This window comes from Paroedura picta, chromosome 11 (genome assembly GCF_049243985.1).
Source record: "Paroedura picta isolate Pp20150507F chromosome 11, Ppicta_v3.0, whole genome shotgun sequence".
In the NCBI taxonomy this organism is placed as follows: Eukaryota; Metazoa; Chordata; class Lepidosauria; order Squamata; family Gekkonidae; genus Paroedura; species Paroedura picta.
In genome coordinates this window covers 31,278,801-31,296,390 of record NC_135379.1, presented here as the reverse complement: position 1 = coordinate 31,296,390, position 17,590 = coordinate 31,278,801, and the positions used below count along the sequence as shown (strand labels likewise).

Below are 17,590 nucleotides of genomic sequence, written 5' to 3'. Positions count from 1 at the left end.
AATTCTTTGCATGCGGACATGCATGCTTGGCATGTCTGGTCCAATTTGTTTCAGTGGTTGGCACCTATCTTCAGACATAAATGAATGTGCCTGTTGATTGCCTATCCATTGCAAAGGAAAGGAATGTGAGAGCCTAAGTTCAGGACACCATGTGGGGCAGGTCATTGCTTAAGACCTTTATGAAAGTCCCCTTTGGTGTGAAATTCCTTTAGTTTTTGTTACTGTAGGAAAACTTGAAAAGGAATAGGAGCTTGGTAGGCTAAGTACACTTTGATGAAAAGCGCTCTTACTTTATGGACCGTGCACTGTAACTTGATCCATTTTGTTGCCTTGTCCCTGGCCTATAAAGATGGGGCGCACCTTGTGAGCCACTTAGCACTGCTGCAAACAACTGGGCCTCCTGCTCGCTGTAAGGGTAGGACAATTAAAAGTTTACATTTTCCCATTTGTAGTAGTGTTCTTTGGAACTGCCGTGATGATACATAAATCAATAACCTTACCGTATTAGGGAGAAGCAGAAACAAGTTGCATTCAAAAAGTGTTGATCTGTTCTGCACTGGAGCTTGTGTTGGATAATCTGAACATGTTCTAGGAAAGGTTATGCTCTTGAGTCAGCTACTGGGAGTCTAATGCAGTTAGTTCTAGAGGTTAAGCTTTTGAGGTTTGCACGGCCATCAAGTTTGTCTCTCTAAAAGTTCAAAGACAATGTAAACTCTATTGTTTTATATGTCACAGAGTCCATGCTCTGATTGCTGTAGTATGGAGATTAGTTGTAATTCCAGGAGAACTCTAGGGCCCATTCCGCACACATAGGGTAATGCACTTTCAATGTGCTTTGGCAGCTGGATTTTCCTGTGCAGAACAGGAAAGTCTACTTCTAAAGTGCATTGAAAGCGCATTATCTATTGTGTGCAGAATAGGCCCAGGACTCATCTTGAGGCTAGTAACCCTGCATATATTAAACCATTGTGTCTTCTTCATGTGTAGTTCAACCAGTGTTGCCAGGTAATCATTTTGGGGGGGAGGGGAGAATTTGCTGGCAGCAGGAGGCCTTGTCCAGCATCTTAGCAGTATCACCAGTGATGTGGCAACATCACTTCCAACACATGCAAGAAGACAATGACTACATTTATTACTAACTGGACATTTTGCACAGAAAGGGAAAAAATAAACTTACGATTTGTAGTTCTGATGACTAAGGAGAAAAAAATTTAGAGGATAGAAAAAAAGAGCTGCTTTTTCTTTTAAAATTGAAAGTAATTTTGTAATTTTACTTCCATTGGTCATTGAGAAACTCTTTTCTTTATAGGCCTGCATACAAAAACTCTTTGGTAGAAGTCATTTTTACCATAGAGTTTTTGTCCAAATACCAGGGTGTCCTGTGTTGCCAGCAATGCAGTGACATTACCAGTTACCGAGATGCCAGGCTAGGTGTCCCCACTTATGATTGGCAGCAGAGGATGGTGCCTGAGGGCAGGGGATTCTGCCATCCCCATGGTGGCCTCGAAAACCTAAAATTTGAGCTGATATCACAGCATGAAAAAAGGAATACAGCTTACTGCTTTTAATTTATTATGTGATCCTATACCCTCCATTTTTAAGTCTCTTTAAATAGCTTTCTTTTCCCCCCACAGAGGGAACAAAATGTATTTGCAGCCAGCTTTCCTTAACCACAAAAATTGATGCGGAGCATCCTGGGCTTAGAAGTTATGCAGAAAATCAAGGCTGGTGGACAGCAGATACTGAATTCAATTTTGCTCAAGTCTTTTCTCAAGGAGATAATCATTCTGATTGTTGCTTGGGGAAGGAGAGCCTAGATAAACTGGAAGGTAAGTACGAAGAGATCCATTGTTTTGAGAACCTTTCACATAGACAAAAGACTGAAGGGAACTTGGGACTTCGCTTTTGTTAGACAAGTAATGAAACATTCCCGGAAAGCTTTTGGAGACTTTTGTTCAGTGTATTATAGGCACCTCATGGGATGTTTGTGTTTGATAGTTGAACGGGACAATCCTACACAGTGACTCCAGTCTGAACCCACTGAGTAAGTTGTCCTGTGTGACCCACAGCTCCCAGACAATGATTCGGTGATTAACTTGGCACCTAGAAGGAATTTTATCTTCTTATACTCTGTAAAAGTTTTTAACTAAGTTAAACGATCACCAGCAGCTTAACAAAGTTTGACTCAGTCAAGTAGGTAGGAAAAATGGTGGTTTTGTTAATTTTTTTCTGTGGTTCATTTTCGTTATGAATAGTGACATATGAAGAATGTGCAAAACTTCATCTGAAAGAGAAAACGGGGGGGGGGGGGGAGAATAGCCTTTAGTGTCAATACTGTGATCTCCCTTTAACGAAGACTTGGTGAAGACAGCTGTATCAAGCAACAAAGAAGCAATCCACAGGACTCTGGGGCCTCCATGTGTCTTGGCAGGATATGGGAGAAGATTTTGCTGTACACAGAGGGGTGGTGGCCTCTTTTAAATTGGAAGTTGTTAGAAAGTAAGCATTTTCGTATGGACTACATTCCTCCCCCCCCCCCCGAATTTCACTCAAAAATGGGTTGACTTTTTCATCTAAGTTGAAGGGTATTGTTCTCACCTTCCATGGCGATAGCTTCAGCCTTAGTTACAGACTTTTGACCAATGTAATACCCATCAAAACTTTGGATTATGCCCTGTTAATATTCCCTATTTGATGTTGCAGGTGATATCACTGTGGAAACGATGATTGATATCTTGCGTGACAAGGTCGGAGGTGTTTGTGTGGATTCAGAATCTTTCCTTACTACAGCAAGTATGGTGTCTGCTTTACCTCAGAATCCTAATTCTCCTTGCATCCATTACTTCACCGGCACACCAGACCCATCAAGGTCTGTCAACAGAGTACTTGGCGTCCTGCCATGAGTGTTTTCATTTCTCAAGATATACTTCCAGGTTTACACCTGAAAAAGTCTTTCCTCAACTTAGGGTTACCAACCTTAGGCAGGGCCTGGAGTTCTTCTGGGGTTACAATTGGTCTCCACCTGGCCCTGGTTAGGCCCCCTGGAAGAAATGGCAGCTTCAGACTCTTTGGCATTGCATCCATGCTCACCTCCCTCCTCTCCCCAGGCTCTGCTCCCAAATCTCCAGGAATTTCCCAAGACAGAGCTAGCAATCTAATCTGAATCCTTGTGGTTTATTTCCAGAAAACTAGTCAACTTGAGGAGTGGCTCAAGGTATCTCTTGTGGCCTGAAACCATTTCTTCAACTGCTGCACCAGGTTATGAAGGTGTAACCGTAGGACCACCAAGTCTCCTCTTGTGGTGGGACTGGTGTTGGGAGAAAAATGAACACAAATATTGCTGTTGGGGTGACTTCAGCACTCTCCAGAAATTGTGAGAACTCTGTGCCTTCCTGCAATTCCTAGAGAGATGTGACATTGCTGATGGTGTCACCATGTCCTTGCTCTCTAACTCCCACTGGTTACCTGTTCATGCCTCACAAGCCTGTGGAGCTATGAGCTAGTCAGTGAATATGACTTTAGGTGAGATCTATTTCAGTATTGCAGCTGTATTAACATATGTTGCCTTTCGACAATGGGAAGCTACACTAAGCAAAGAATTCCTGTAACACATTCTGTTGTGTTCAGATTCATCTGTGTTGGGCCTATTCTGCACACAACAGATAATGCACTTTCAGTGTACTTTAGAAGTAGATTTTCCTGTTCTGCTCAGGAAAATCCAGCTGCCAAGCACAATGAAAGTTCATTACCCTACATGTGCAGAATGGGCTGGTCTGAAGCAGTAAAACCATTTGAGTCCACTGGCACCTTCCAGGCCAACAAAGCTTTATTCAAGGTGTAAGCTTTCATGTGCATGCACACTTCCTCAGTCACAATGAGATGGGAATTACAAGTCCACACACACAGGCAAAGGGCAAACAGTAAATTAGTATGCAGCGTAATGAAGATTTTTAACAGTTTCAAGGGCCTTGCAGAAATAACAAGCTAACTTTATAAGGTTATCATTTGTTTGGGTTCAACTCTGGGGGAGAGCCATAGTGAAGGAAATAAATAGGTCAAGATTAGAAACTAATGGACAGATGCATCCCCAGTTGTGGAACACAAAGAGTAATTAACTGAGACTCTGTTACTATGTTTCATCCGTCTCCCCCCAAGCATGGACGAATCCCCACACAAGTGAATGGCTATGAAAAGTTAAGTCACCTGTCCTCAGACCAGAGAATTAGATTCCCGTTTCCTATTCTGAATTACATTGCAATCTTTAGTTTAGAGTAGTAGTAATAAAGTGTAGTAGTATTCAGTTCTATTATTAGAATTGCCTGTGCTTGCGCATGAAAGCTTATATCATGAATAAAATTTTGTTGGTCTTAAAGGTGCTCCTAGACTTCAATTTTGTTCTACTGTGTTCAATTGCTTATTACGTTCTCACCTTGGGACCCTCCAGATGTCCATGGACTACAATTCCCAGGAGCCCCTGCCAGCAAACGCTGGCAGGGGCTCCTGGGAATTGTAGTCCATGGACATCTGGAGGGCCGCAGTTTGACTACCCCTGGCCTAGAGCTTCATTTTATGTTGAGTGCCTCAACATTTAGTCATACTGCAGTGCAGGTGCACATGCAACAGAGAGTTTTTGCACTGAGCAATAAAGGCAGAAATACTTTGGATGTTATGTTCCTTCTTTATTGCTAGCAGAAAGGATAAAAAGGTTTCAACCCAATTTGGCCCCTCAGAAGTACCACAGGTTGAGTAGTGGTGATGCCAGTCCCCAGGTGGGCCCTGCAATGCCCTGGGATTATAGCTCATCTCCAGGTAACAGAGAACAATTCCCATTTCCCCTCTTGATTCCTTTTATTTATGGGTCAGCAGAAAGTAGTCAATTTAATATAAATTGCATTTTTTACTCTTTGAGGAAAACGGTGTATCACATCATAGGTTTATACAGTCAGTCAGTCAGGTTTATACATATAAGGAATGAAAGCAAAGCTGAGGAACTGATGTGGTTTCCCCTTCTAAAATATTTACTGTAGTTTATTTGTGGTCTAAAAAGCCATAAACAACAAAGTGGGTCTTCAGTAGAATTTTACACCATCTGTCTAATCAAAAGTTGTTGAACTTAAGTGCCAAATGAAATGACGTCCACTTGTGAAGTTGCTTCTTATGCCATGAAATTGGCTTATTGACTCTTCCAAGGTAATATGAGCAGTCCAGAATGAAGGGGCAAAACCTTGAGGATTTTATGTAATGTCAGTTCTAAGAATAGCATTATCATCATCTTGTAAGCAAAGTAGCATTATTCAGTGCAGCTTGTGTCTGCTCCAGTTTTTGAAAGCAGGTCCATATCTCCAAAGGTCTTGAGAGGTTTTTAAAAGCATATTTATTTGTCAAGAGGCTTTTCATTGCATAAGCCAGATCTTTATTGTTTAAGGTGTATGTATGTGGGGGAATATTACATCCATGGTACCTTAATTGTTTACACCTAAAACCAGAAAGCGTAAGAATACTTGGAATTTCTTTCTTTTTCTTTTTCTTTTAACAACTCTACATGGTTAATGCTCCCCTTCTTATGTTTGCTTTGCTACAGTTGCTTCTAGATCATATGACCAGTTACTGTGCATAACATAACCAAGTTTATAGTTTGGTGTTTTGTTGTTTGACGCACAAAGCGTACCTGTAGTTGGTAATACATCTGATCTCTTTCAGGTCCATATTTAAACCCTTCATCTTTGTTGATAATGTGAAATTAGTTCCAAAAGTTCAGTCTCCTGTGTTCGGTAGTGATGACCCTGTGAAAAAAATTCCTCGATTCCAGGACAAACTAGATCGCAGACATGAGTTGTACAGGGCACATGAGTGGATCCAATCAGTCATAGCAAGTGATCAGGTAAAGCCAATAGAATCCATGACCTGAAATAAGCCATATTTTACATCAACAATTGATGATTCAGATAAAAACAGCAACTGCCCTTTCAGATGACAGAAGCATCTGAAAAGAATAGCTCTTACACTATCTAATCAGTGTGAAAATGCGTTTGAAATGCAATGATCTGAACGCTCAGTTATATCAACAACTCCCCATTTACAGAACAGTAACATGTCAAGGAAGATTCTGTGCTAGTTTTCGGTCTGCATGGTAGTGTGTGTGTACACGTGAGCTGCATTAGAGCATGCTGTTCTTTTTCCCCAGTCTGAAATAATAAAAATCAGGAAGGATTGTACTGTGCGGTCTTTCTGAACATGTAGTTCAGTTCTAAATGCATCTGTCAAAGCCCTTTGGGATTTGCCATGTCTAATGTGATTTTGTTTGATTTGATCCCTCGCCTTTACGATGAGTATACCATGTTGCAATGTTTGTTGTATTGATGAAGCCCTTTAGTTTAGAGTATACTGGTAGCCATTCAGTCCTGGGATTCCTACATGTACCTCACATCTCCCAGTCAGTTACCTCAGCTCTTTGCTGGGGCCCCTTGCCTCTCACATGCCCCCCACCCCGTACCTGGGCTGTTCTCATCACACTCCTTATAATCTATTCCACCAGACGCCACTGTTACCATGCCGACCACTTACAACTCAAGGCAAAGCGGTACCTTGTGGGGAGTGGGGGCCGCCGATCCAAAACGCAATGTAGGACCAGAGCCAGGGGCCCATCCTCAGTTCAAGCAAAGAGTGTGTACATTGCTGCTCCAATACTACCTAATAAAGGTCTGATTTCGCAATCACGAGTCTCATTATTGTCTATGGGAGGCAATCCTCACAGTTTCTAGATGGCAGCCACTAGTTCCCAGATGGTCCAGTGACTAAACTCTTGGGGTTTGTCCAGCCCTATTTTGATATAACTAAGTGAATGAACCTTATGTACATGGAAGACCTTCTAATAGGTATAGTTAGTGTAGAAAAATGTTCTTTGACAAGCCATATTTCGGAGGAGTGATTTGTACTCTTCATGCCAAGAAATTTAAGAAATTCAATGCTTGCTCAAAAGAGTTTTGATAAAAGTTCAAAAATATATTCTCAAAATTCTTTTATAATGCTTAAAGTTAGTACATGCAGTGTTCTAATGGTTAAGCCAAGGTTTCTCAATCAGTGTTTTGTGAAACCCCAGGGTTTCTTGATGGCCCTGGAAGGGTTTCCTGAATGGGTGGGAGTTAATTAATTTTCATATATTTTTTAAATTTGTTAAACATTAATCGAATGACTATATATGGTCTACCTGCTCCCCCCCCCCAATGGTCAATGATTAATCAGGTTGACTGATTAATCTTAAAATTTTAAATGCATTTTATGAGGGCAAGGTTAAACCAGAAATGACGGAACTTAATCCTACAACAAATGTCTGTAGCATTTCCCCTTTTGATAACACTAGCATTGTCCAGCACTTTTCAAGTGCACTGTAATGCTTGCTTAACATACATCTATGTTTTCCTTGTAAATTTGTGCATGTGTATAGAGAGAAATTCTGCAAGATCACGCCTCAAGTCACTTTAGATCACCAGAGTAGCCAAGGTGGTGTTTTTCCATCTACACCAAGCCAGGCTACTAGCACCCTACCTGTTTCCGGAAAACCTGGCTACAGAGATCCATGCAATGGTCACTTCCAGACTAGATTTCTGTAACTTATTCTATGTGGTCCTTCTCTTGTCCTTGACCTGAAAGTTACAGTTGGTGTAAAATGCAGCTGCTAGGGTCCTCTCTAGATCATCTGGAAGGTCCCACACCCAGCTGGTGCTGAGGCAGCTGCATTGGTTTCCAATCACATTCTGGATCAAGTTTAAGGTTTTGATATTAACCTTCAAGGCCATTTGCGGTCTGGGCCTCACATATCCAAGAGTCTGCCTGTCTCCTTATGCCCCCACAGGGCCCTTTGCTCTGTGGGTTTGAATCTGTTGTTGTTCCCTGGCCCACGGGAGGTGTGCTTGCCCTCAACCAGGACCAGGGACTTCTCAGTCCTGGTCCCAACCTGGTGGAATGAGATCTTGGAAGAGCTGAGGGTCCTGATGGAGCTGGTGCAGCTCTGCAGGGCCTACAAGAGAAAGTTCTTCCACTAGGCATTTGATCAAGGCCAGGCCATGGGGTCCTTCCTCAGGATTTCTGCTAGATCTAGGGTGGGAGGTGCCCCCTTCCCCTTGAGGCCAGCTAGGTGGGGAGTGTGGATGGCAGGCCTTTTGACCCACACCAGAATGGTGGGTTGGGAGAGATAAAGAGGAATTACACTGCCAGGGGTTTTATAATTGTATTTTATTGTTATTTTATTGGGATATTATTGTAAACCACCATGACCCAGGAGTGGCGGTCAATAAATTAAATAAATAGTTCATAGATGTTCCTTTTTTCATAGGAGAAAGGTCAAAAGCTAAGAAGAACTATGCTGGACCTTGAAAAACAAGGTTTAGAAGCAATGGAGAATATCCTTACCAGTTCTGAAGTTCTTGATCCTTCTGAAGTAGAAGACCTTTTCTATGACTGTGTTGATACAGAAATCAAGTTTTTAAAGTGAAGTGAGTCCTTATTCTATTCTGAAGTCCTATTTTGGCCATTTTTTTTTTGCAGAAGCAAACATCAGTCCAGATATTTGGTCTGTTTAGCTTGTATTTCAGCATTGCACCTGTATGGAATAACAGCCCAGTTGTCATGGTTCAGCTCCAAATGAATTGTTTTCAAGATACTTATTCTTGCATTTTTATTCTTCTTTAGTAATCACAAGTGAATACTGTTATTTTCTCGTTTCAGAGACCCATAGACTCTGTTAGCTTTCAAATGAGAAGATCATAAAGCTCTTCAGGCCTTGAAAGATAATCTCGCCATTTTGCCGAATTTGGAGGAAACCGTCCTCTTTCTAGAGAGATGCTCCTCAGTAGCTGTATCCGGTTAACACATTCCTTTCCCTTTTTTCATCTTGTTGGTGTCCTGTATATGTGCATTTTTGTCGTGAAGAGAAAGGTCATTGATTGGTTCAACTGTCATATGCATGCTGGCTAACGTGATGAAGAATGTTTTTTTTTAACTCGTCGCGGTAATAGAATTTAAACAGTGACTATCTAGAGTCCACCTAATTCTCAGTAACACATTGCAAATTTACAATGTCACTGGGAAGACCAAGTTTTGAACTGGTGACAAAGAAAAAAAAATTGCCACATGCATCTGTGTCCCAATAGACTACGTTTTGTCATGATGAAAGGCTGAGTTGAACGTAGAACTAGGTTTGCCAGTCTTGGGGTGAAGCTTGGAGATCCCCTAGAATTACAGCTGATCTCCAGACAAGAGAGATCAGTTCTCCTGAAAAATATGGCTGCTTTGGAGGGTGGCGTCTGACACTGTACCCTGCTGAGGTCCCTCTCCTCCATAAATCCTGCCCTCCCCCAGGCTCCACCTCCAAAATCTTCAGGAATTTCCCAACCCAGAGTGGTCAACCCTAGTAGATCTTTGTTTACAGCGTAATGGCATATTGCAGTTGATTTCAGTGTGACATGGGTTAGGCAAGAGCCTTGTGGGACTTGGCATTTAGTACAACCAGTGCCAAGTGGGTGTGTGACCCTCCTTTGTATGGCTAGCAGTGCCGTTTGAATACAATGCCATGAAGTGTACGTCTGATGACAGAAGGTTTTTGCCTCTCCAGTGGCACTGTCCTCATTTGTGCTGTCTAGGGACTAGAATCAGGACCTCCAGTCTCTGTGCCGCCTCACCAAGATATTTCTGGGGGAGTGGCTACTGAGTCGCTTCCTCTGTCTCAGACAGATGCATATCAAACTTGAAGGCTGGTTACATTTCAATCATTCATGGCCCTCAAAGTGTATTTGTGAATAGTGTGTCAATGCAGCCACTACAAGTTAGCCTGAATTTTTTTTAACATTGTAGCTTTGCCATTAAAAGAAACTCAAAGTCAATAATTGGGATGTAGAACTGAATGGCTTAGAAATCCCGACAGTCCTGTGAGATCGCCAAAGCCGATACTCATGCTTGTTTAAATCCTGGGAATCCTGGCTAGCTTGTCCAACAAAACTAAAATTGAATTGAAGAAATGCATTGAAGAAATGTGTCTGCAACTGCTATCTCTTGAAAACAGTAGGAGGGGATTGTCCGCTGTACCCTGCCCCCCCCCCCCAAGCTACTGAAGAGGCTATGCAGATTCACTGTGATGTCTGGCTGGTTGAATGGGCTTAGAGACAGGCATGCTGTTGATATTCAGAAGACTGAAATACAAATCTTTTAATGTTATATAAGCTCCGTATCTCTATCATGCCAGTCATTTTATCTTTAGAATGTAGTATTCACAAAGGTGGCTGCATCAAAGTTGGGTTTGTTTCTACCAGGAAAAAAGCCAGAGCTTTAGCAAAATAGAAAATTCCATTAAAAATGAAAATACTGGCTTTCAAACATGCATGGTTATGGTTGATGATCTTGGTTGCAGTCTATCTTAGGACCTAACTAAACAGTACTTCTTCCCTGAATTCTTCCCAAACGTGTGTGATCAGTCATGTGCCTGAAATTCCATGATGGGAACACAATTTCCAGGCATTCACAGGTACAGACGACTTTGTACACTATGAAGAGATTTCACCCTTCCTCTTGTATTGTTTCCTGACCTAAAAATTACTCCTTAAGGATGTTTGGCCTATTGGGGAAATCTAGGGCCTTTTCTGCACCCAATAAATATAGTGAAATGCTTACCTAATGTAGTCGTTCTATTCCAGCCGTTCCACATGGCGTTGCCAACATCCAGTGTCTGGGCTCAAACTGCTCGCAACATCCTCCATTTTAAAGCACGAGTTTGGGAATTGCATAAAGTAGATTCATCAACCTATTTAGCGCTTGATACCAGAGAGCAACCAGCAGGCAACCAGCAGAGGGAAGGTATGGAGGCTCACACGGACTAAAGGCAGCTGCCTTGTCCCTCCCTTGCACCCGCCTCCCTCTCCCTTGTTCCCAGGGACGAGAATTAATTTTTTTAAATGGCTAACTTACTGGAGCAATGAATAGACAGACATATGTTCAGGCGATGCCAGAAATAAAACATGTTTTTTCAAAATTGTAACACAGAGCATGCCTCTCAGAAGCCCCCCCTCCCATCGGAAATGACATTAATTTTTAAATATATCAAAGGACTTGTGATCCAATAAGGGGTAGCATTCAAAAAGCACTATGCATCTATAATTCTATGCATAGGCATTGCAATGGAGAATTATGAATTTTAAAAAATTAGTGGGCATCACGGGACCTTTAAAATGTAGAGGAAGGGGATTGGTTTTCTGAATTGATTGACAGGCGGAAGTGCAATACGTATAAGGCACATTGCTCTCTTCTGCCATGTCTAGCAGCAGATGTAGAGAGTGAAATGTGCGAAAAGGCGGCAGACAAAGGCAAGACCGAAAAAAATGAGGGGCTAGGAAGCACGATAAAATTTTGTGTTTTGCCATTCAGCTGGCGTACAGCTATTGTTACCGATGTGCGGAAATGCCCTAAATGTACCCTATTAGTATACAAACAGCTCCCTCAGCAAAGCAAATAGTGTCTCAGATCCATTTCAGGTCAGAAATATGACATGGTAGAAGACTCAAGCCCCACTTCTCATGTGTTGCAGATAAGGCCCACATATATCTCCATAGTTCCATCATGAACTCACAAAACATCTGGTTGCATGGACCAAGAGGTGGTGGGAAGTAACATGTAGTTAAGCCCAATTTGATGTTGAGGTATGCCTTTTGTACTTTACCCAAGGTGTCTGACTGGTTGCTTGTGACTGGTTGCTTATGTCTTAAAATATCAAATGAACAGGCTGCAAAATGGTTAAATGGATGGTGTTAAGTTATGTGTTATAAGTTTTCCATCATAATATAGCTTCCCTTCTCTTTTACCTCACTTCCTGTTTTGAGAGAAAAACTGTCCTGTACTGTTCTGAGATATTTTAGCTTGGCAACACACTATGTTTCAGGGATAAAAATAAACATTCCTTTGTACTTTAATCCATGTTGATTCTGTGCACAGCTTGCAGCAATTAGAAAGGCAATTTTCAGCACTATTGCAGAAGTGCACTTTGGAGATGGCTTTTGTGACAGCTGACATGCCAGTGAACAAAGCTGGAAAGGATTTTTATAGCAAATAAGAGAGGGTTTTTTTTAAAAAAACTGACTAAAATTTCCCTGCAATAACGACATGTGTTGGCCATTGATTGTTAACTGTCACTGCACAATTTCCAAGCCATAGTGGAATGTCAGGTGGATAGGCAGGTAAGCTCATTCCGTTTTGTACTTTCTTACGTACGTTGGGACAGTGACCCTAAGTCAGAGGTAGTCAACCTGTGGTCCTCCAGATGCCCATGGACTACAATTCCCATGAGTCCCTCCAGCATTGCTGGCAGGGGCTCATGGGAATTGTAGTCCATGGACATCTGGAGGACCACAGGTTGACTACCCCTGGCCTAAGTGACTTCCCAACTGTAGTACAACAAAATGAATGTATGGGTTAGTAACATGTATTACTCTGTCTGTGGGAAGAACCACATTAGTAGTTCACAGGTTACAGGAAGGTAACACCATTCTTCTTGACTGATGGGGGAGGGGAATGCGCCTCTTCTCCATGTCCATTGTGGAGTTTCTGTCCATGATAGCTAGAAGTATCCAATGTGATTCAAAGTGAAAATCAAAGTTGGCTTCCCCTATTAGTTGAAGTGAACGTAGCCTTTGCTCAGAACATTTGCTTATGAATAAGAGTAGCCATAAAGACGTTACTGGCTAGAAACAAGGTTAAAACCACTGCAGCTTATGACATTAGTCCACTAGTTGAGAACTTTGATTCCTTTAATTCCCCTTAACCCATGCTTGTCTTCAGAAATACTCTGGCCTTGAAAGTGATGGTAAATCTTAAGGTCGTTTCTTTGAACGTCACAGGCAGTTGTGAACAATAGACAATTAGGTAGATGGTTACTTCTAGGATTGTTTCCCAGATTAGGTTTCCTTTCATTGGGGGAGGGGGTGGAGTCTTGCAGATGCAAAACTACGATCCTTTCTGTCTATGTAGTTATGACTTATTAGACCAGGGGTAGTCAAACTGCAGCCCTCCAGATGTCCATGGACTACAATTCCCATGGGACATCTGGAGGGCCGCAGTCATGGACATCTGGAGGGCCGCAGTTTGACCACCCATGGATTAGACCATGTGTTTGACTACCATCCAGTTTGACTACCCTGGATTAGACCATGTGTGTCAAAAGTTGTCTCTAAACTATAGATTTGGCTTTGAAAGAGGAGTAAGCAGAGGATTTGGATCTCACAAGGACTTTGTGACCATAAGGGTGGCAGGCAATCAAGAGATCTCTTTGGTAAAATTAAGCATTGTTTTGTGTAGTTTCTTTGCAGCTGATACCTGATATTTCATGTATACTAGAAGACAACAACAGGTCATGATGCCCTCCCCAAGGGGTATGTCAAAATGTATGTAATTGAATCAGAATGTGTAAATCTTGGTTTACATATTTCTTGTGGAAAGTACTGTATATGAGCCTGCAATCATCTCAGTGGGATTTGTGTATTAGTTTGACAACGACAATTGACAAAACTAATAAAATTAATTCTGCATAAAGTGAAGTCCTCGATGGCTGCATGATATCGGAACTGTTTTTGGTCGGTGTTTCCTTCTGCTCTTTCTTCCAGTGCAGCATGAAACCTAAAGGTGAGATTGACTGCTGACAATGAAGCAAGCAACTGTGATCCAAGCATAGGGAAAGGAAAGTACTTCAACACAAACTCCGAGCATTAGCTGGCCCAAGAAGTGCTATGGACCCTGGTCTAAGGTGCCTTTTAAAGGGGATTAGACTAATATGAGCCTCTTGTGGCACAGAGTGGTAAGGCAGCCGACATGCAGTCTGAAAGCTCTGATCATGAGGCTGGGAGTTCAATCTTAGCAGCCGTCTCAAGGTTGACTCAGCCTTCCATCCTTCCGAGGTCAGTAAAATGAGTACCCAGCTTCCTGGGGGGTAAAATGGTGATGACTGGGGAAGGGAATGGCAAACCCCCTGTATTGAGTCTGCCAAGAAAATGCTAGAGGGCGTCACCCCAACAGTCAGACATGACTCAGTGCTTGCACAGGGGATACCTTTACCTTTATCTTTAGACTAATGCATGGAAAATAAGTCAACATGGGCTATTAAAGTGGAACTTCTCTGTTTAGAGATAGTAAGTCATTGAGTACCAGCTGCTAGGGACATTGCAGGAGAGGAGTTGCCCCATTTCCATGTTTGTAGTCTTCATGAGGTCATTTCAATGGCTCCTGGGGAAAACTGTCCCCATCAGTCTGTCATAGCTACACTTCTTATGTTCTTGAGCATCCATGAAGCCACCTTATACTGAATCTGACCATTGGGCCATCAAAGTCAGTATTACCTACTTAGGCAGGCAGCTCTACAGGGTCTCAGGCCGAGACCTTTCAAATTTCTGACTACCTGGTACTTTTGACTGGAGATGTCAGGGATTGAACCCAAGTCTTTCTATACACAGAGCAGAGGCTCCTCCACTGCCCTACCTATTCTTAATATTCTCCAACATACACTATATATTTTTCCATACCTCCAAGGTTGTTCAAGAAGAAAGAAGAAAAACAATTACACAATTGGGTGTGCTGCAAGATATTTTAATATGCAAATCCAAACAGAAGCACTTGTCTGACACAGAGGCTCCATCCACTACAGAAAAAGCAAAATATCCTAAATTGAAATCATACTGTTGATAGTATATTTTGTAAGAAGAACACAGCCCCTGTACAGAATTTTATAACTTGCACTAATAAAAAAAATTCCCTGATATTTGGACAGGTGAATTTAGGCTGTTATTGCTCCTTATTTCTCTTCTTTTGTGCCACAAATAAAGTGAGCAACTTCAGGTCAAGCGCCATGAAGGCTATAAGGAGGAATCCTGTCAGTTTTCACAAGAGTTTAAGCAGCTGTTATGCCTAATGGCTTATCATACTCCCCCCATCTCTCTTCCTCGCATTAAGGAACAAACACCTTTGGTTTTTATAGCTCTTATTCACCTAAGAAAGTAAGTGCCTGAATACCATTTTTGTAGCATGACTGAAATGCAGCTAGACTGTGCTTCTTGACTTCTGAATAGAAATGATGCTAAACTTCCAGTCTTGTGCCCTGAAGAGACATTACGTTTTAGCAGTAAGAAGAGCTGCATCCACTGAAGGAGTATAAAAGCGGCTTACAATCACTAACCTTCCTTTCCCCACAACAGATGTGAGATAGGTGAGGCTGAGAGAGCTCTGAGAACTGTGACTGGCCCAAGGTCACCCAGCTGGCTGCATGTGGAGGAGCAGGGAATCCAGTCTGGAAGTTGCAGTTCTTAACCACTGCACTATGAAGAAGAATGGTATCAGGCTTAGAGTTCAGCTTCTGCCTTTGGAGTTGACATTGCTTCACCAAGAAGTCCATGCAGAAATCTGTGACTTCCCCTCCTCTTTTGGTCACTTAGGGGCATGGGACCAAGAAACTTCCCTCTGCTTTGCTGGTCCTTTAAAGGTTGAGAAGCAGTTTGGGGCTCCCCTGGTACCAGGATTCAATCATCAGGCAAGTTCTCTGATTTCAAGCATACATATGGGCTTGCAGAGCTATTGGATTCTAAATGGGTTTCCTCCTCCCAGTTGCCCTAACCTGATAGCCCAGGCAAGCCCAATCTCATCAAAACTCGGCATCTAATCAGTGTTGATCCTGCCTAATAGTTGGATGAGTAACCTCCAAGGAATACTCCAGCAAACCACCTCTGAACCTCCCTTGCCTGGCTGCCAGACAATCCTAGCACCTCCTGGCTACACCACACACGTCATATGATAAATACATCTTTCTAGTTCCAGCTATTGGCAGGACACCGGCCTAGATTCGTAGGCACAGCATAATGCAGTGGATGGGGTGTCATGCACTAACATCTGGATGGAGGGGGGTTCCCACGTGGGGCTAGGAGGAGCACTGAATAGCACACCAATGATTCAGGGGGGCCTGCACTGAGAACACCTGATATCAGCCCTTACCCAAGGCTTTCATATACTACGGCCACTCCTATCTTGGGGGGGGGGTTCAGTTGGACAAGGACAGGCCTCTCCCTGCAGTGTGTGGAATGGGCGGACCTGGAGAGATGCCTGCAGATGTTCCTGAGTGTTCAGTTCATCTGGTTTGAGCAGCTTCAAAGGTGTGACCAGCAGGGTTTGTTAGACCCCAAAAGTATTGATGGTGCCTGAAAGAAGACCAGCATGGCGGCAGCAGCTTTTATCTACCCAGGGTGGTGGCAGAGTAACCAAGGTAGGCTCTCTCCATGCTGTAAAAGAGTGGGGTTGGGGTGGGGGTGGAGTTTAAGGGGCTCATGAGTTAGGAGCACGGTGGCCAACTCAAAAGCCAGCATGTTGCCAAAAAGCTGTTTGAAAACTTCTGCCTTGTAAAGTCAAGTTTGGTCCTGAGGGTTTGCTTAGGTGTATTATATTTCCGTCTCCCTCCTTTTCTAGCATTACCAAAAAACAGACGGTGTAGGGCAATGACACAATTGTTTACTGTTTCAAAGCAAGCAAGCATTAGATTTCTACAATGACAACTTCAAAAGCTGCTGTTCTGCATCATTCCCTGCCTGACTTCAATATAGCAGCAAAATGGGCCAGTTTTCTGACAATCCCTAATTGAACCCCTGAAAGAATTTCAAGACTGAATAAGACAGTAGAAACTGGAGCCTTCAATTCCTCCAGAAGGTTTCAAGCTCCATACGGCCCAACTGACACAGTTTGAGACATAAACCCAGAGAGTGCATCTGAGCACCTTTATGTCTTATAGAATTTTGTTAGTAGCCAGTGACTGCACTGGCAGACAGTAACCATGATTCAAAAAATCATGCATAGAAAGCAATTTCCTTAATGATGGCCTATCCTCTTAAGAAATCTTGAGTTGGACTATACAATTCTTAAGAGGGAGTTTTTTAAAGACAAAAATGTAGATAGATAGAAATAGCACATATCCACTTTGAAAATACAGGGCTTTCCCTGTAAAATACATCCAGCATTAGGAACTTTAGCTGTTGTCATCTATAGCAGACTGTTAATTGCATTTGGCAGAGTCTACACCATATGCTGGGAGAACTGTGTCACATACAGGTGGGCTTTAAACTACAAATTGAGCATTCCACTGACTTTAACACAAGACAGGCCAGTTTTTACACAACTGAAATATACAGTAATATGTTTCAAACCCTTGCAAACAGTTTGTGCATCACCGTTCAATCTGGATTTCACCCAGCATTTTCCAACTTCCGTCTTGCACGCAGCCCCAGTGTGGCTCGCAGAGATTCTCCAATTATTAAAACAAGCTCCTACATTTTATAATATTGCTGTCAATCCTTCTGCAATGTTGAGACAGTGCCACCAGGGGTCTTCTCATCTCACTTGTGTCCTTAAGGGTGGGTTATCTGTAAAAATTAGGGAAAGCATTACACAGAAATCAATAAAACGTTTAACACAGATTTCCAGCATACAGGCAGAGCCTGCTGGGCAAACTGACAGAGGCATGCTGATGCAAGCAGCTTGTGAATTGCCGCACTGAAGCCCTGCATTAAATACTTTTGAATTTAGA

The 17,590-nt window shown here is 42.5% G+C and overlaps 2 protein-coding genes across 5 annotated transcripts in view; one reads left to right on the top strand and one right to left on the bottom strand.

Moving 5' to 3' along the window:
* SCRN1 (secernin 1) overlaps positions 1–13,569 on the top strand; it is a 34,212-nt gene extending 20,643 nt beyond the window's left edge. Inside the window, exons 5-9 of the mRNA XM_077302544.1 lie at positions 1,635–1,829; positions 2,704–2,869; positions 5,701–5,881; positions 8,333–8,492; positions 8,725–13,569. Of these exons, the coding sequence (XP_077158659.1) occupies positions 1,635–1,829; positions 2,704–2,869; positions 5,701–5,881; positions 8,333–8,491 (701 nt within the window). The 3' untranslated portion in view covers position 8,492; positions 8,725–13,569. The remainder of the gene's footprint in view (positions 1–1,634; positions 1,830–2,703; positions 2,870–5,700; positions 5,882–8,332; positions 8,493–8,724) is intronic.
* A 1,031-nt stretch (positions 13,570–14,600) lies between these two features.
* The window catches only part of WIPF3 (WAS/WASL interacting protein family member 3), a 43,872-nt gene continuing 40,882 nt past the window's right edge, over positions 14,601–17,590 (bottom strand). For all 4 annotated transcript variants that reach the window (XM_077303571.1, XM_077303570.1, XM_077303572.1 and 1 more), the window contains one exon: positions 14,601–17,426. In XM_077303571.1, coding sequence (XP_077159686.1) covers positions 17,395–17,426 — 32 coding nt within the window. In that variant the 3' untranslated portion in view covers positions 14,601–17,394. The remainder of the gene's footprint in view (positions 17,427–17,590) is intronic.